At 36.3% G+C, this 20,818-nt stretch overlaps 2 protein-coding genes across 2 annotated transcripts; both read left to right on the top strand.

Moving 5' to 3' along the window:
- The first annotated feature begins 1,363 nt into the window (after positions 1-1,363).
- Positions 1,364-2,377, top strand: LOC127078538 (probable F-box protein At1g44080). Its single transcript, XM_051018987.1, has one exon. It carries the CDS (start codon positions 1,364-1,366, stop codon positions 2,375-2,377), a length of 1,014 nt encoding a protein of 337 aa, XP_050874944.1.
- Positions 2,378-18,167: 15,790 nt separating this feature from the next.
- On the top strand, positions 18,168-19,124 carry LOC127078537 (putative F-box protein At2g33200). Its single transcript, XM_051018985.1, has one exon. The coding sequence runs from the start codon at positions 18,168-18,170 to the stop codon at positions 19,122-19,124; it is 957 nt and encodes a 318-aa protein (XP_050874942.1).
- Positions 19,125-20,818: the final 1,694 nt, after the last annotated feature.

Below are 20,818 nucleotides of genomic sequence, written 5' to 3'. Positions count from 1 at the left end.
CAATTTAATAAAAATTATTATTATTAATTAAATATGATATTATTTATATTATTATTATTATTATTATTATTATTATTATTATTTATTCTTAATGTAGGATAAGTAAATAACATGATTAAGGTTTTTATTCAAAGTTCTATCATGATAACACGTGAATAGGGGTTTTGTTAAAAGTTCTCTCATGATAACACGTGAATAGGGGTTTTGTTAAAAGTTCTATCATGATAAGACGTGAATAGGGTTGCCAACTTGAATTTATATATATATATATATATATATATATATATATATATATATATATATATATATATATATATATATATATATATATATATATATATTAAGATTAAGATATTAAGATTAACCTATGTTTACGGTTTCTCTGAGTATATTTTACCTTCATACACGTGAAGCTTCATGTTTAAGGATTTTGTGTTAGTCAACTTGATTTAAGAATGCATAAAGAGATTTAATAGGAAAGAATTCAAGGAAGAGTGAATTGGATGAAACTAAAGTTCTTCTTCGTCATTTAATTGTCTATATTATGGTAATATAGACAAATTATTTAGTCGTGAGAAATTATAAATTTTATCTTATAAATTTATAGTGTTTTTTTAGTCAATCACCTCAAATATATAAATTGTATTGTCTTTTACACTCTATATCACTTTTTGAGTTATTCATCCAATCTAATTTAAATTATTTAAATAAAATATATAAATTGTATTGTCTTTTACACTCTATATCACTTTTTGAGTCATTCATCCAATCTAATTTAAATTATTTAAATAAAATATATTTATTCTTATTTATAAATGTCAATTCTTTATATTAATTCAAAATTAATAAAAAATAATTTTATCTATTATAAAATATATAAAGAAATAATTAAATCATTCTTATTTTTAATATTGTAGCTTAATATTCTATTATTATTACTATTATTAATTACTAATGTAGAGTCAATTTAATAAAAAATATTATTATTAGCTAAATATTATATTATTATTATTATTATTATTATTATTATTATTATTATTATTAATAGTGATGGTTGAATATTATTATTATTATTATTTATTCTTAATGTTGGATCAAGTAAATAACATGATTACACGTGAATAGGGGTTTTGTTAAAAGTTCTATCATGATAAGACGTGAATAGGGTTGTCAACTTGAATTTATATATATATATATTAAGATTAAGATATTAAGATTAACCTATGTTAACGGTTTCTCTGATCATATTTAGGGTTTAGACATTATAAAGGATTTCTCTTGTGAACAAGTTTCTAAACAGAATCATCCTATTCAATTTTTCTTCATCATGATGATGAATAGTAGAACAAATGAAGGAAAAAGAATGGGCGTAGCTGAATTACCACAGGAAATCATTGAATTGATATCCAAAAGGTTGACTATCTACTCCGACTATCTCCGATTCCGATGCGTATGTCGCACCTGGAATTCCTCTCTTCCCAAAACCCCTCTCCATCTACCACCTCAACTCCCATGGCTCATGCTTTCTCACAATTCCTTCTTCGACCTCACCGCCAACAAACTCCACCTCCTCAATCTCCCTCTATCTCGTATCTGCGGTTCTTCTTTTGGCTGGCTCGTCATTCTCCACCAAATCTCTGAGATTCGTCTTCTCAACCCTATAACACAAGTCACACTTTCTCTTCCTTCTCTCTACACTTTGCCGGAGTTGGTTAGAAAGCATTTGGATCATAATAATAACCGTTTCCTTAACAAAGTTGTCTTGTCGTCTAGCCCTTCGCGTAGCGACGACTTTGCTGCATTGGCCATTCTTAATCCTAGTGAGTTAGCATTCTGTAAAAAAAGCTACGATTCTTGGTTTCTCTTTAGTGTGAATGAAAATCACCTATGGATGGATGTTGTATCCAAAAACGGTTTGTTTTATGCTGTGAGCTCAGAAGGAATGATAGCGGTGTGTGATGTTGAAGGCTCTAAAGTCTCCATTATTAAGACGACAGACTCTATCAATTTATGGAATGCAATTTACTATGCTGTGTTTTCCGGGGAGGACATGTTGTTGGTTTATCGGTATTTACTAAAGAAAAATGCATCTCAGACAGAAAGGTTTCGAATTTTAAAGATGAATTGGAATGTGTTAAAGTGGGAAGAAATTCATAGTTTGGGCGAAAACATGTTGTTTGTAGGGCAAAAGTCTTGTGTTTCTTTTTCTGCTGCTGATTTTGTTGGATGTCGTCGAAATTGTATCTATTCTGTTAGGAAAGATGATATTAGCATCTTTAGTTTATCAAATAACAGCATTGAGTTATGGCCCCATTATCCACTAAATATAGATCGTAGTTTGGGATGTCCAATTTGGATTACACCAAATCCGGGATGACCGAAAAATTGTCTTGTTTAACACTTTGCTTACTATTATAATATATTGACTATAGCTTAAATACTTTGGTTTGTGTTCTCTTTTTTAATGGTAATGACTTTGAGAGATCTAGGTTGCAGCATAGCAAGATTATGGTGTTATTGCACTAATCTTGCTTACTTTAAACACACTAACATAGCGTGTATACGTGTGTGTTTGTGTGATATTCTTTTATATACTAAAATATGTTATTCTTGTCTCTCATTGGTGTTTTATTAAAGGAGTTTCAATTAATCGATGATGAATAAATTAAAACACATATATTCTTATATATTCTTTTATGCGGGGTGGTTCTATTTTTTTTTAAAGATTCAGGACAAATAATAAAAATGGATCTCTAATAAAAATTATAATTTTTTAAAAATGAATAACTTTTTATTACTCAAATAAAAAAATGTTATTGTATTCACTTTATTAAATTCTTGTATTCGTCAGCATTGACATTAGTTATAACTACTTCCTTCTCTAATTCAAACACAACGAAAACAAACAGTATTAGGATCAACCTTGATATAAACATTTTCACAAGTGATAATTATCAAATTAAGATTATAAACTAACTATGGTAAAAAAATTTAGACAAGAGAATATTTTTACATAAGCAAGAACCATGCAATGATCAAACCTAAAAATGTATAACAAGGAAAATTGAATCCACAACCTTTACAACCATGTTTAAAAATCAATCTTCTATTGTTTGGTCAATGACAAACTCATATTTATTTTCATTTTATAATTTATTTAATAGATAATTAAATATATATTTCTCTTATTTTAAAACAAAATGAGACCCCTTAATTTGGAGGGCTAAGGACCTTCTTGCCCTTGCTCAGGGTCGGTCCTGCTCTTATGTTGTGGGAATAATATTTGTAGCAGATATAGAAAATATAATATTAAGTGAAATCTTTGTATATGCTTCTCAAGAGTTTAAATGTCAATATTATTTTAAAAAATAATGTCATGAAATTGCATGTTGAATTGTAACTCCTTGTGTTGAAGCAGGTAGTGTTCGACATAAACAAGGATGTGTCGAAACATGTATTTTGCGTCGAGTTGTATTAGATGTTGAAGTGTCGAAGCAGGATGTTTGACACAGGATTTCCACTTAGACTAAAAATAGGTATTTTTGGTCTTTGTAATTTTTGGGTTTTAACTTAGGGAGCAAGCTAGCTCAATTATAAATAGATGGAGTAACCCATATTTTCATAACAATCTTATAATCACTTGCAGTTGCAGGTTGTGGGTAGAGAGACTCTGCAGAAATCATCTTCTTCTCCAATTTTTGTCAAACTCTAATCTTCTTTCTTATTCAATTTTCTTTTCTTGTTTTCATCATCATTGTGCAACGATACAATCTTTCAACCAATATTGATTGATTTACTCGAATGAAGAGTGAAGAACAAGTGAGAGTTCGATCGGTTGGTTGAATCTTGTTCATCAAAATTGACTCAGAATTACTCATAATTTTGGGTTTAATTCCAACATCTGGTATCAGAGCCTGGTTGAGCGATTCTTGGAAGCATAACACGATGAATAATCCGAGCGAGCATTTTCCGGCGAGTCTCCCAATTTTAAAGAATCAGAATTGCGAGAATTGGTGCAAGTAGATAAAAGTTATTGTGAGAGAATTCTTTACCTTGAATTAATTTTTAATGATAGCAAATTGTGTGATCATCATCCAAATGTTGGTTGTGCATTGCATTACATGATACATGTGTGTTTATTATGTTTTTCATCCCACTATATTGTTGCATAACTGTACATATAAACCTACATTGATATTTCCCTTTAAATATCAATTAAAATGCATTTTATGTCAGTAAGCATCGATACATAAAGCCTCTGCATCGATACATGCAGCATGAAATAAATCACAAAACCTTTCTGTTCAGTATGCATCGATGCATACGAGCCATGCATCAATACATGGAAGACAAAATACTCTATGCATCGATACACACGATCCCTGCATCGATACATGACAAATTGAAATAGCCTGTGTATCAATACATACGCACCAGGCATCGATACATACTAGTGTAATAAGCACTTGCATCGATACACACGACTTTTGCATCGATACATGAATAATAAATTTCACCAAAATTTACATTACTTACAGTATGCATCGATGCACACTATCATGTATCAATACATAAAGCTGTTTTGTGGTATAACAGTAACTGTTTTTGCAGCATATAAAAGACAGGTTACAACAGCAGTGCAAAATGACGAATTCATTGAGGGAAAACAATTGAACACAGATCAAAAAGCAGTGTTGGAGCAATTGTTTGTGAGCAATTAGAAACCTGAAAGAGACTTCATCTTCTTCATCTTCTCAATCACTTTTCTTCAAGAACATTTACACATAACCATTCTTGTTCTTTGGATTAAAGAAGCATCGAGATAACGTTCAGTGGTACGATCAAGGATCTAGCTGTGGTTTGCAGTGGAACGATCGAGGATCTAGCTGAGTCGAAGATTGAAGGGGGTTTCTAGGAAAAACCTACTGGTTTGTCCTTCAAGAACTGGAGTGTTCTTGAGGGTTTGGGAGTCACATTTGCAGAACATATTCAGCCGCAGCGTTGCGTTTGGAGATCGGGGGATTTCGCAAGCAGGTCGTGGAACCGGTGAATTGTTTGCAACTTTGTGCAGGAAAATCTTGATCGTGCTCAGATCAAGTGAAGGTTTATACAAGAAGAGGTTCTTAGAGTTTAGAATTCTGTCTTTGTATCAAAACCTTGTATCAACGGATTCGGCAATAATTGATAATCAAAGTTCTCAATTTCATTTGAAATTGAGAGGGAGACGTACCCACACGCGAGGACGACGTGGGGAACTTCCTTACCAAATCTCTGCGTATCGTATTCTTACCTTACTCCTCTTTACGTTTTTCAAACTGTTTTCGCAATATCAGTTAGTGTGTGGTGATTGCTTCTTGTTCAAGACAGCAGTGGCAAGAAAACTTTAATCAAACTCCATTGCTGTTCATTAACGATCACACACACACCAACTGTTTGATAAAACGGTTAGCTAGATTTTATTCATTGGAAATAGACTTTAATGATAAGCGCATTCAATTAGTTAAAATTCTGGTGTGAATTGTTTCTGTCATTCTCATTAAAATCCAGCAATTACACTTGTGTGTCCGGCTTTCTAGTAGCGGTTCAGAATAGACGGAAGTCGATTCGGGACTGATTTTTCCGCCAACTTTGAAAACTCTGATAAAACGTTAAATCCGTTAAATTTTAAAGAGGTGATCTATTCACCCCCCTCTCGATCACTAGCCACACCGTCTAACAGTTATCTTTTGCTATTAAGATCTTTGTGATCTTGTGAAAGAGGGATTGAGACCGCTTGCAACAAACATGATGGATGGAGAAAAAGATGCACATAAAGAATTGGAGAAGAAAAATTATAAATCTCTTTTTATGATCCATGAATGTGTTGATGCAGACAATTTTGAAAATGTTAGTGAAGTTGAATCAACGAAAGAAGCATGGGGAATTCTGGAAAATCGTTTGGAGGCGGAGAGAAGGTGAAAGAGGTGAGGTTACAAACTCACAAAAGAACATATGAGTTTGTAACCTCACTTCTTTCACATTTCTACGCCACCAAATAATTTTTCCAGATTTTTCCATACTTCTTTCGTTGATTCAACATCACTAATCTTTTCGAAATTGTTTGCATCAACGCATTCATGGATCATAAAAAGAGCTTTATAATTTTTCTTCTCCAATTCTTTGTGTGCATCCTTTTCTTCATCCATCGTGTTTGCTGCAAGCGGCGTCACTCCCCCCTTCACAAGATCCCAAAGATCATGATAGCAAAAGACAACCTTTATCTATTTACACCAATTATCTTAGTTTTGATTCTTCAGAATGGGAGACTTGTCGGAAAATGTCTGTTCGGATGATTTATCACCATCATGTTTTTCTTCCCACGAACCGCTCAGCCAATGCTCTAGATATCAGATGTTGGAAATTCACCAGTTTCCTTTCAAGAAATTCACCAAAATCTATGGAGAATTCTGAACTGAATCTTGATGAACAAAAATCAATCTTTCTGATTGATTACTCATCTTGTTCTTCACTCTTCACTCGAGTGAATAAACCAATCTTGATTGTAAGATTTCCCTGCATAATTGTAATGGAATGATGAACAAGAATCAATATTTCTGGTTGATTAGTCCTCTTGTTCTTCACTCTTCTCTCATCACTCTTCACTCAAGTGAATCAATAAATCTTGGTTGCAAGATTTCACTGCACAATTGTAATGGAATAAGAAAGAAAAAATTGAATTTGGGGAAAAAAAAAGAAAATTTAGGATTTACGAGAAAAGGAAGAAGAAGAAGAAATTTCTGCAGGGTTTCTCTCTGCTCTCAAACTAAAAGTTTTATTCTTTACAACTGCAAGTATGTGTTATCTTACAATGATAAGGGGTTACTCCCTATTTATAGATTGACTTTGCTTACTCTCTATTTATAGATTGAGTTTGCTTGCTCCCTAAGCAAAACTCAAATACCTAATTTTACTAACACTGCAAAAATGGATCTACGTAAAAATCTATGTTTCGACCACACCACTGTATATACTGAATTTTTGATATATTTGATAACCAAATTTATAACCTTACCACCAAATTTAAAAAAAAATGAGAATGCTCTATGTATTTTAAAAGCACAATTTTCCAAAACCTATCTTCATATTGGGCAAATGCTTCTGAAATAGAGTTGGACGAAGCGTGCATTACACTGTAACGCGGCAAAGTAAGAAACACATATAAATTCTGTGGATAGGTTAGTATGGGCTGCCATTGAAAACGGTCCGTTTCAAATCACTATGACAAATGCGGCTGGCGCCATAGTACCTAAACCAGAAGATGATTGGAATGAGAAAGATGAGAAAAAGTGGTCGTGTGATTGGAGAGCTCGAAACATGTTAATTTCAGCACTTGGTGTTGATGAGTATTATCGAGTATCCCATTGCACGACAGCTAAAGAAATGTGGGACGCTTTAGAAGTTGCCCATGAGGGTACTACTGAAGTAAAACAGTCCCGCATTAACACACTCAATCAAGAGTTTGAGCTCTTTCGCATGAAACAAGGAGAATCCATCTCCGACATGCAAAAGAGATTCACCCATCTAACTAACCAATTGAATGATCTTGGAAAACCTATTTCCAATGAAATTGCTACTAATAAAATTCTCAGGTGTCTTAGCAGGGAGTGGCAACCTAAAGTTACAGCAATCAAGGAAGCCAACGATCTTACAAGACTTACGATTACAACTCTATTTGGAAAGCTAGAAGAACATCAGCAAGCTTTGGAAAGTCTTGAAAAATATGAGAATAAAAGTAAGAAGGAAAAGGAGAAGAAAAGAGACAAAGAGGGAGAGAAGAAGCCAATAGCTCTTGTGGCCTCTAGCTCTAAGTCCTCACGAAAAGAGCAAAGCGACAATGATTCAAGTAGTGACAAAGACTCGGATGATGAAGAAATGGGACTGTTTGTAAGGGGATACAATAGATTCATTCGAAAGAATGGAGTCAAGCATTCCGACAAAAATCTCATGAGGTTTCGAAAACAATCTACAAATTCGAAACAAGAAGAAAACAAGAAGAGTAGAGGAAGAGGATCCTGTTTTAATTGTGGTAAATCCGGACACTATAAAACGGACTGCCCTATGAAATATAAGGATCAAAGAAAAGATTCGCCAAAAGGGTACAGCAAACAAAGAAGAGCATATATTGCATGGGAAAGTGATAGTGATTCATCAAGCACACAAAGCTCAAGTGATGATGATGAAGCTGCAAATCTGTGCCTTATGGCTCACACAAAAAATCTGTCCTACCACAAGAAGAAAAACAATGACACAAAGGTAAAACAAGCGTATTACAATAATTTCTCCTCTATGTCTTTTTCGGAACTAAAAATAGCTTTTGAAAAACTGCATAACGAAGCTGTAGATGCTTTTAAAAGACTATCTTCCGACAAACATATTTTCTCTTTTTTGGAAGGTAAAGTAAACAAAGCTGAAATTGACTTAGAAGCATTGAAAACTAGTATTGCAGAAAATTCAAAAACTATTGACATTGACGGATGTAGTAGAGTTAGGTATTGTGACGCTTGTTATGTTTGGCAAAAAGAGGTAAACACTCTTAAGGTCAAATTAGAGAAAGCGCTACAACCTAAAATTACTTATGCCGTTGACCCCAAGTTGTTTAAGAAGTCATTGAATCCTCCATATGCAAAATACTCTTTTATTCTAAAGGATTCAATGAACAAGAAACAACAAACACATCATCATGGTTTATGTCATTATTGTTGTCGTGCTGGCCATACCATTGAGAAATGCAAATTTAGGAGATTTCTAGTCCCTAAAGGTATTTATCAATGGAAGCCAAAAGGCAACCATGTTAACACTTACCCTCTTGGACCCAATGAAAATTGGGGACCAACTTCTCTCTTTTGATGTTGTAGGATGAGTGCCTTGCCTCCGTAGATAGAAGGTGGTTTCTTGACAGCGGCTGCTCAAGGCACATGACCGGTGACATATCGCTTTTTATAGACTTCAAGGCGAAGAAAAAGGGATATGTTACTTATGGAGACAACAACAAAGGAGCTATACTCGGCAAAGGTAGTGTAGGTAATCCCTCCACCACTACTATTTCAAATGTCCATTTAGTTGAGGGACTTAAACACAATTTGTTAAGCATAAGTCAACTATGCGACATGGGCTATAAAGTTTCGTTTACAAAAACTTGCTGCATAATTGAACATGCTGAACAAAACATTGTGTTTAAGGGTGTAAGAGTAAACAATATCTATATGCTTGACTTGTTTGATGTACCGTTAACAAATACTAAATGTCTAGTCACCTTGAATGATGATTCTTGGCTTTGGCATAGACGTTTAGCTCATGTTAACTTCGATTTGCTAAACAAGGTTGTATCTAAGGATCTAGTAGTCGGTCTACCAAAAATAAAATTTTCAAAAGACCACCTATGTGACGCGTGCCAAATGGGAAAGCAAACAAGGGTGTCTTTTAAATCTAAAAATGTAATTTCAACTTCACGACCCCTTGAGCTTCTCCATATGGACCTCTTTGGACCTTCTAGGACAAAGAGCCTAGGTGGAAATTACTATGGCTTTGTAATAGTTGATGACTACTCTAGATTCACTTGGACTATATTCCTTCATAGCAAAGATGAAACTTTTTCTGCTTTTAAAAATTTTGCAAATCTGTCCCAAAACAAAATGAATTCCAAAATAGTTACAATTCGTAGCGATCATGGTGGTGAGTTTCAAAATTATCACTTTGAGAAGTTTTGTGACAAGTATGGCATTGAGCATAACTTTTCAGCCCCTCGCACTCCACAACAAAATGGCGTTGTGGAGCGTAAAAATCGTGTTTTAGAGGAGTTGGCAAGAACAATGCTTAATGAGGGTGGATTACCAAAATACTTTTGGGCTGATGCTGTTAGCACAGCCTGTTATGTTCTAAACAGAATCTTAATTCGCCCTATTTTGAACAAAACTCCTTATGAACTTTTGAAAGGAAGAAAACCAAACTTGTCACATCTTCACGTATTCGGTTGTAAATGTTTTGTTTTGAATAACGGTAAGGAAAACATTGGGAAGTTTGATGCAAAAGCGGATGAAGGTATTTTTCTTGGTTACTCAATGTCAAGTAAAGCATATAGAGTGTATAATAAGCGTTTACTTACTGTTGAAGAGTCGGTTCATGTTTCTTTTGATGAGTCTTATCCAAAAAATGTCGGAAAAGGTATTTCTTTTGATGACGCAGGTGTATCTACAGAAGACATACTCAAGGAAGCTGTTGAGGAAACTGATCAGTCCAAAACAGCTGCCCATGAGAAGGAGGAAGATACAAGTCATGAAGAAATTGAGGAAGAAAAGACAGCTGAAGTGAATGATCTTCCAACAGCTTGGAGATCCTCAAAAGACCATCCCATCGACAACATTTTGGGAGACATTTCAAAGGGAGTAATGACCCGGTCTAAGATAAGTAACTTTTGTTCTCACTTCGCGTTTGTTTCACAAGTAGAACCTAAAAATGCCAAAGAGGCCTTGATTGATGAATTTTGGCTAATGGCCATGCAAGAAGAGCTTAATCAATTTAAAAGAAATGACGTTTGGGAACTTGTCCCTCGTCTGCGAGATCATCATATCATAGGCACTAAGTGGGTTTTTAGAAACAAGCTTGATGAAAACGGAGTGATTACTAGGAACAAGGCACGCTTAGTAGCACAAGGATATAACCAAGAGGAGGGCATAGACTATGAGGAAACTTATGCTCCAGTTGCTCGCCTCGAAGCTATACGTCTTTTGCTTGCCTATGCGTGTTCTAAGGATTTTAAGCTTTACCAAATGGACGTAAAGAGTGCCTTTCTTAATGGTGTCATAAATGAAGAAGTATATGTTTCACAACCTCCCGGTTTTGAAAATGCTGAAAATCCAGATCATGTTTACAAATTAAAACGAGCTTTGTATGGTCTTAAACAAGCCCCTCGAGTTTGGTATGAAAGGCTTAGCAAATTCCTAATTGATCATGGATATTCAAGAGGTAAAGTGGACAATACACTCTTTATTAAACACAAAGGGAAGCACATTCTTTTAGTTCAAGTTTATGTCGACGATATCATATTTGGTTCAACTAACATACACTTGGTCGAAGAATTTTCTAAGGTTATGCAGGGTGAATTTGAGATGAGTCTAATGGGGGAGCTGAACTACTGCCTAGGACTGCAAATAAAGCAACTTGATGAGGGTACAGCAGTATGTCAAACAAAATACTGCAGAGAACTACTCAAGCGCTTTGGAATGAATGACTCAAAATCGATTGACACCCCAATGCCTACCAACGGAAATCTGGACAAGGATGAGCATGGTAAGTGTGTAGATGTCAAAAGGTTCAGAGGTATGATTGGATCTCTCTTGTATCTTTCTGCTTCTAGACCTGACATCATGTTTAGTGTTTGTATGTGTGCACGCTATCAATCAAATCCTAAGGAATCGCACCTTAAAGCGGTAAAGCGCATATTTAGATACCTTCACGGAACACCTAAATATGGGCTTTGGTATTCCAAAGGAAGTGATTGTAGCTTAGTAGGGTACTCCGATTCTGATTTTGCTGGCTGCAAATCAGATAGGAAGAGCACAAGTGGTACATGTCACCTGTTTTCAAACTCCTTGGTCAGTTGGCATAGCAAAAAGCAAGTTTCTGTGGCTTTGTCAACTGCAGAGGCAGAATACGTTGCAGCCGGTAGTTGTTGCGCTCAGATTTTATGGCTGAAGCAGCAACTATAAGACTTCAACATTCAACTCAAACGTATTCCTATCAAATGTGACAACACTAGTGCAATAAACCTTACTAAAAACCCTGTTTTACACTCACGCACTAAACACATAGAGATTAGACATCATTTCCTTCGTGACCATGTTGAAAAAGAAGACGTTGTCTTTGAGCACGTCGATTCCAAAAATCAGCTCGCTGATATTTTCACTAAACCATTGGCAACGGAACCTTTCTTCAACATTCGTCGCGAATTGGGAATCTTAGATCTTTCTCAATTGATGTCATAAGCATGTTATCTCTTAATTATATTATGCCTCACCATGGTTAATAAGAGTTGTTTTAGATGTCAATTATCCATCACACGAGTTCTCCAACAGAGGTAATATCAATCCTTTCTACAATTTTCTTATTGCTAAGTGATTGTGTATGTTACATCAAATGTTCTTACTCTAGTTGATACAAAATTTGACTGCATATACTCCTGTCCATATTGTGTGCACACTAACAATTTGACTTCTGAATCTCTGTTGAGCATAATCATCATAACAGTGCATAATGCATATTCATACTCCATTAAAATTCATAAAAAAACTGGTTCAGCATCAGTATGCATCGACACAAACGAAGCCTGCATCGATCCATATATTCTAAAATTCAATTTTTCAAAAACTGCTTCAGGATGTATCGATGCATCCATCGCATGTATCGATACACAGGGCAATTGTAAACACTTGGCATCGACGCATCCATCGCATGTATCGATACACATGACAATTTTGAATACTTGGCATCGACGCATGACTATCTGCATCGATACATACTGATGCTATCTGAATTAAATGCATTTCTTTCTCTCTCATGCATCGACACATCAGCCAATCATATCACTTCCTATCTCATTACTTCATCTCATCTGCCCTCAAAAACCCCAAAACCAGTGGCTAACCCTAATCCTCCTCATCTTCACTCTCTCTCACAAACTTGGTAAAACCCTAAATCTCACATCACCATGCCTCCACGCACTATTCCAGCCAAAGCCAAAGGAAAAGGAAAGGGAAAGGAAGCAGCCGGTACTTCTCAGCAACCACCAGATGTTCCTTCAAATGCCTTAGACATTCTTCATCCTGCCATTGCTGCTGAATTTGAGGAATCCTTCAAGGCCAGGTTGGTAATGAAACCTCATATCTTTGATAAAACAGATGTCGTTCATCTGCACCTAAATGAAGTAGTTGAACTCTTACATGCACAAAGACTTGGGTCCTTTCTATCTACAAAAGATGAGTATCATGAGGATTTCATCCGGGCCTTTTATGCTGGTTTACAAACTGGTAGAGGCTATATGTTCCGGTGTTCTATCGGAGTCAGAACATATACCTTTGAAGCCTCTGATTGGGAAACGGTATTTCAAATGCCGTCTCCGTCGATGGTTTTCAAGTGCTGGCATGACCTGCATTTTGATCCTGAATTTGACATACAGGACTTTACAACTTCTATCCTAAAGATTGATAGACCGTTGAGTGAGGACGAACACGTCACATCAGGTATGATTAAGCAAACTCCGCGTATTCTTCACTGGATTATCACACATATTCTGCGTCCAACAAACAGCGGACACTCTCGGTTGGATAGGCCTAGCATACATCTTCTCTACATTCTGCAAAATAAGGTTCTCCTAAATTGGGCGAACTACTTTGTAAAACGTCTATTCTTTGTGCGAGATAGCTCCAAGAATGTGGCTTTAGGTTATGCCTCTCAGATAATGAAAATTCTTAAGTTTTGGAAAGTTGCAATACCTATTGTGCCTCTCCTATCTCCATCTGCAGCTCAAGAGTTTGACTCTGCCACTCTATCGCATATGGGATATCGGTGGGACAAGGACCGCAAATGCTTCTATTTCTTCGAAAGAAAATCCAAAACCAGAATTTACAATTTTGACGTGCCTTCGGAACGCATCCATCTTGCTGAAGATCAGCTTGATGAAGAGATGCAGGATGCGGCTGAAACAGATGCACCACAAGCTGAAGCCAATACTGGCTGGGGTGAGTGGGTGCCACGAAGGTGGTCTCCTACCAACTACGTACCTGAACCTACAGCCCCTCCATTCTCCGGTGGTACTTCAGCCCCAACACCAAATGCGGACATTGCTCATATGCTTCAACAGATGGAAATTGTCAACAAAGAACGCCATGAAGAAGCACGGTACTGGCATGTTCAACAATCTGAATGGCACAACGAGCATCGAGACTGGCATGATTAGCATACACGGATGTATCACAATCAACACGCTTGGCACCAAGACTTAGTTAAATGGCATCAAGTTTTCTACAACGAAATGTCCGGCTTTATGGATGACTGCCGTGAAAATCCTTGGATTATGGACAGTTTTAGAAGCATTGAAGTTCAGAACCGATTTAGGCAATACTCCTTCATGGGCCAAAATCCGGACACAATGCCTCCTCCTCCGCCTCCGCCAAGCTACCGAGATCCTGACAGACATGATGAGGAGTCCTGTGGTGGCAACAATCCAAATTAACCCACCTGCATTTCATCTCATTTCATCTCATATTGCTCCAGTTTTTCTTTTGTTAAACACTATGGTTTAGCTTATGTAACTCTTAAACTCGTTCGTATCTTTAAAACGCTTTTCCAATTCTGTTTATCTCTATTGTTATTGCCCTTATTCTTCATTCTTTGTGAATGATTCTTTACTTTGATGCTTCATTCTTTGTGATTGATAGCCTGTTATCCATTGTTTGCCATGTCTTGCTACACTATGCTACCTTGATAAATTTGTCTCTTCCTCTTTTTGATGTTGACAAAGGGGGAGAAACTGCAGATATGCACAAACTCAGGGGGAGTATCACACATCTTGCCAAGAATTTGCCATCATCAAAAAGGGGGAGTTTGTGAGAGAATTCTTTACCTTGAATTAATTTTTAATGATAGCAAATTGTGTGATCATCATCCAAATGTTGGTTGTGCATTGCATTACATGATACATGTGTGTTTATTATGTTTTTCATCCCACTATATTGTTGCATAACTGTACATATAAACCTACATTGATATTTCCCTTTAAATATCAATTAAAATGCATTTTATGTCAGTAAGCATCGATACATAAAGCCTCTGCATCGATACATGCAGCATGAAATAAATCACAAAACCTTTCTGTTCAGTATGCATCGATGCATACGAGCCATGCATCAATACATGGAAGACAAAATACTCTATGCATCGATACACACGATCCCTGCATCGATACATGACAAATTGAAATAGCCTGTGTATCAATACATACGCACCAGGCATCGATACATACTAGTGTAATAAGCACTTGCATCGATACACACGACTTTTGCATCGATACATGAATAATAAATTTCACCAAAATTTACATTACTTACAGTATGCATCGATGCACACTATCATGTATCAATACATAAAGCTGTTTTGTGGTATAACAGTAACTGTTTTTGCAGCATATAAAAGACAGGTTACAACAGCAGTGCAAAATGACGAATTCATTGAGGGAAAACAATTGAACACAGATCAAAAAGCAGTGTTGGAGCAATTGTTTGTGAGCAATTAGAAACCTGAAAGAGACTTCATCTTCTTCATCTTCTCAATCACTTTTCTTCAAGAACATTTACACATAACCATTCTTGTTCTTTGGATTAAAGAAGCATCGAGATAACGTTCAGTGGTACGATCAAGGATCTAGCTGTGGTTTGCAGTGGAACGATCGAGGATCTAGCTGAGTCGAAGATTGAAGGGGGTTTCTAGGAAAAACCTACTGGTTTGTCCTTCAAGAACTGGAGTGTTCTTGAGGGTTGGGAGTCACATTTGCAGAACATATTCAGCCGCAGCGTTGCGTTTGGAGATCGGGGGATTTCGCAAGCAGGTCGTGGAACCGGTGAATTGTTTGCAACTTTGTGCAGGAAAATCTTGATCGTGCTCAGATCAAGTGAAGGTTTATACAAGAAGAGGTTCTTAGAGTTTAGAATTCTGTCTTTGTATCAAAACCTTGTATCAACGGATTCGGCAATAATTGATAATCAAAGTTCTCAATTTCATTTGAAATTGAGAGGGAGACGTACCCACACGCGAGGACGACGTGGGGAACTTCCTTACCAAATCTCTGCGTATCGTATTCTTACCTTACTCCTCTTTACGTTTTTCAAACTGTTTTCGCAATATCAGTTAGTGTGTGGTGATTGCTTCTTGTTCAAGACAGCAGTGGCAAGAAAACTTTAATCAAACTCCATTGCTGTTCATTAACGATCACACACACACCAACTGTTTGATAAAACGGTTAGCTAGATTTTATTCATTGGAAATAGACTTTAATGATAAGCGCATTCAATTAGTTAAAATTCTGGTGTGAATTGTTTCTGTCATTCTCATTAAAATCCAGCAATTACACTTGTGTGTCCGGCTTTCTAGTAGCGGTTCAGAATAGACGGAAGTCGATTCGGGACTGATTTTTCCGCCAACTTTGAAAACTCTGATAAAACGTTAAATCCGTTAAATTTTAAAGAGGTGATCTATTCACCCCCCTCTCGATCACTAGCCACACCGTCTAACAGTTATCTTTTGCTATTAAGATCTTTGTGATCTTGTGAAAGAGGGATTGAGACCGCTTGCAACAAACATGATGGATGGAGAAAAAGATGCACATAAAGAATTGGAGAAGAAAAATTATAAATCTCTTTTTATGATCCATGAATGTGTTGATGCAGACAATTTTGAAAATGTTAGTGAAGTTGAATCAACGAAAGAAGCATGGGGAATTCTGGAAAATCGTTTGGAGGCGGAGAGAAGGTGAAAGAGGTGAGGTTACAAACTCACAAAAGAACATATGAGTTTGTAACCTCACTTCTTTCACATTTCTACGCCACCAAATAATTTTTCCAGATTTTTCCATACTTCTTTCGTTGATTCAACATCACTAATCTTTTCGAAATTGTTTGCATCAACGCATTCATGGATCATAAAAAGAGCTTTATAATTTTTCTTCTCCAATTCTTTGTGTGCATCCTTTTCTTCATCCATCGTGTTTGCTGCAAGCGGCGTCACTCCCCCCTTCACAAGATCCCAAAGATCATGATAGCAAAAGACAACCTTTATCTATTTACACCAATTATCTTAGTTTTGATTCTTCAGAATGGGAGACTTGTCGGAAAATGTCTGTTCGGATGATTTATCACCATCATGTTTTTCTTCCCACGAACCGCTCAGCCAATGCTCTAGATATCAGATGTTGGAAATTCACCAGTTTCCTTTCAAGAAATTCACCAAAATCTATGGAGAATTCTGAACTGAATCTTGATGAACAAAAATCAATCTTTCTGATTGATTACTCATCTTGTTCTTCACTCTTCACTCGAGTGAATAAACCAATCTTGATTGTAAGATTTCCCTGCATAATTGTAATGGAATGATGAACAAGAATCAATATTTCTGGTTGATTAGTCCTCTTGTTCTTCACTCTTCTCTCATCACTCTTCACTCAAGTGAATCAATAAATCTTGGTTGCAAGATTTCACTGCACAATTGTAATGGAATAAGAAAGAAAAAATTGAATTTGGGGAAAAAAAAAGAAAATTTAGGATTTACGAGAAAAGGAAGAAGAAGAAGAAATTTCTGCAGGGTTTCTCTCTGCTCTCAAACTAAAAGTTTTATTCTTTACAACTGCAAGTATGTGTTATCTTACAATGATAAGGGGTTACTCCCTATTTATAGATTGACTTTGCTTACTCTCTATTTATAGATTGAGTTTGCTTGCTCCCTAAGCAAAACTCAAATACCTAATTTTACTAACACTGCAAAAATGGATCTACGTAAAAATCTATGTTTCGACCACACCACTGTATATACTGAATTTTTGATATATTTGATAACCAAATTTATAACCTTACCACCAAATTTAAAAAAAAATGAGAATGCTCTATGTATTTTAAAAGCACAATTTTCCAAAACCTATCTTCATATTGGGCAAATGCTTCTGAAATAGAGTTGGACGAAGCGTGCATTACACTGTAACGCGGCAAAGTAAGAAACACATATTTTTGATCTTATTCATTTATATATATTGAAATGTGTTAGGGTTTGAATTGCTCTTCTTTTCTTTATTATTTCTCTGCTCTAATTATTAGTTGATCCTATTTAGGGTTTACAGTATTGATTCAAGTTAATTGACTCTAATTATTATGTAATTTTAATTTCACAACTTAATAGTTAATTTCCTGGTCCAGAAAGATAGGTATTTTTGTGAATTTCTTGATTTTGATTACTGTTATTATGTTTGTTGTGAACAATTTTCTAAATAAAATCATATTTGTTGAGTCAGGTTAATGGCTTTATATGAGAAGCAATCGAAGATCAGAACAAGTCTTGGTGTTCCTCCATTCCCAATAAAAGAGGGGAAAATAATGGGCGTGGGGTGGGCGGAATTACCACAAGAAATCATTGAATTAATATCCAAAAAACTGACAATCTACTTCGACTATCTCCGATTCCGATGCGTCTGTCGCAGCGTTCCTGAAACCCCTCTCCATCTACCACCTCAATTCCCATTGCTCATGCTTTCTCCTAAATCCTTCTTGGACCCACCCACCAACAAACTCCACCACCTCAATCTCCCTTTATCTTCTTCTCACCGCACTCGTATCTGCGGTTCCTCCTATGGCTGGCTCGTCATTCTCCACGAAATCTCCGAGGTTCGTCTTCTCAACCCTATAACATGCGTCACACTTTCTCTTCCTTCTCTCTACACTTTGCCAAAGTTTGTTAGAAAGCGTTTGAAATGTAATAGTAACTCATTCCTTAATAAAGTTGTCTTATCGTCTAGCCCCTCGCTTAGCAGCGACTTTGTTGCATTCGCCATTCTTAATTCTAGTGCGTTAGCATTCTATAGAAAAGGCCATGATTCCTGGGTTCTCTTCAATGTGAACGGATATCACGTATGGATGGACGTTGTATCCAAAAACAATTTGTTTTATGCTGTGAGCATGGAAGGAACGACAGTAGTGTGCGATGTTGAAGGTCCTCGAGTCTCCATTATCGAGACGACAAACTCTGTCAATTTAGGGAATCAAATTTACTATGTTGTATTTTCCGGGGAGGACATGTTGTTGGTCTCTTCGTATCAGACAGCGTGGTTTCTAATTTTAAAGATGAATTGGAATACCCTAAAGTGGGAAAAAATTCAAACATTGGGCGGAAAGATGCTGTTTGTAGAGTCGAGGTCTTCCTTTAACGATGTTTCTAGCAAAGACGAATTGGGCATCTTTAGTTTATCATACGAAAGCATTAAGCTGTTGGCCGGTTATCCACTAGTTACAGATCGTCGTTTAGGATATCCAATTTGGGTTACACCAAGTCTGTGATGAGCTAAAAGTCTGAATGATGTAAGTTTAGCTAACTGCTACTTGTTTATTTGTATATTTTATGAGTTCCCTCCTTTGGTCTGTATTCCTTTCATACTTGTATATGATTATTGATATCCGGTAATATTATTGGCTCTATTTTCTTTAAAAAACCAAACTTAAATACTTTACTACAAATATTTTAACTTTGAAAACAAGTTAATTTATAATTGAATGGAGTTTTCTGAGAGTACTAAGTCATATATATGCTAAATGATGATATATAAAACACAGAGACATATTTAACCTTAACATAAATGCTCATCGCCATTTTGTTATTCGTCATTTGTTTTCATTTTTTTTTCTTTGTTGATATTGTTATTAAATTGGAGGTTGCGATCACCGTCACCTTCGTTCAATACCTCATTTTTGGTTTTAAGATTGACGTCGTCTATACCTCATTTTTGGTTTTAATATTGACGTCGTCAATGAGAATCGACTTTTGATTTCTATGATTTTGTAAATTTGCATTTGTTATCCGACTTTCGCGGCTTGTTACTCTTTCTAGTCACTGGAGAAAACAATCATAATCGAACACGAATACCTATCATGTTCTAAATCAACTTAGCACAACTTCACTCTCATTTCCTCAAGATTTTTGGATCATCGATTTTCATCTTCAATGGATATGGTTGGATCCAAAACTACTGGATCCACCACTACACGGAAAGTTGTCGTTGCCGCCTTAGCAGCAAGTAGTCAACCGCCTATTCCTCCGCAACAAAACACTGCAGATTCTAGAGCATTAGTTCCTTCACACCCGGATCAAGTACGAGTTTCACATGTAGCGAAGTCAGCTCTGATCAATATGTTAGAGACTCTTATTCCAGTTTCGACTTTGTAACATGAAACCTTACCTGGCTTTCACACGCTGCAAGCAAACCTCGACGTACAATGCGACAATGACTTATTGAATAATGTGTTCAACATTGTTTGACAACAAAAATCAAATGATATTGAAGAAAGACTTTAAGGCCTTAACAGGGCCTTCATAACGCTCCCTTCTGCGAGAATACAATTCAAGAGGCTAATTCAAGAAAGACTCGCGCTGCGATCCCGGAACCAGCTGGGATGAGTGGATTAGTGTAGAAGTAAAAAACACTAGACTCCCCTCCGAGCCTCGGAGAAGACCAATGAAGTTATGCTCTGACCCTGGTTCAAGCATAAGTTCACCCGAATAAGGTGCAACCAAAGCAACCGCTGTTAAGACAAAATTTGGAAAGTAGGATCCCAAAGTCTATGTAGAAGCCACCCAAGTAACTGATTATGACGGAAAGGGAGATCATGATGAACATATGCAATTAATAGATAAACGACTGAGTTACTTTAGTGCCGAGGATGCTTCCAATGCAAGTTGTTTGACTAACTTTGGGCATACCAACTCGGTTATGGCTCAACAGCTTACCTGATGGATGCATTGATTCTTGGGAGGAATTCCGTAACAGGTTTTCGGCATAATTCACAGCCCGAAAGCGAGGTTCTATCATTTAGGCCGCTCTAACATGGATTGTTCAAAGGAAGAAAGAAATCTTGTGGTCTTATATCAACCGATTTACTCAAGTCTCAATTGAAGTAGATGTGGCTTAATAAGGCCTGTAGTGCTGGATTTTTGAGAATCACCTTATCAACGACCATCCTTTCAGGCCAAAGATGGG

The sequence above is a fragment of the Lathyrus oleraceus genome, chromosome 5, assembly GCF_024323335.1.
Source record: "Lathyrus oleraceus cultivar Zhongwan6 chromosome 5, CAAS_Psat_ZW6_1.0, whole genome shotgun sequence".
NCBI classification, from domain to species: domain Eukaryota; kingdom Viridiplantae; phylum Streptophyta; class Magnoliopsida; order Fabales; family Fabaceae; genus Lathyrus; species Lathyrus oleraceus.
The sequence above is the reverse complement of the archived record's forward strand: the minus strand, read 5'-3'. Positions and strand labels throughout refer to the sequence as shown.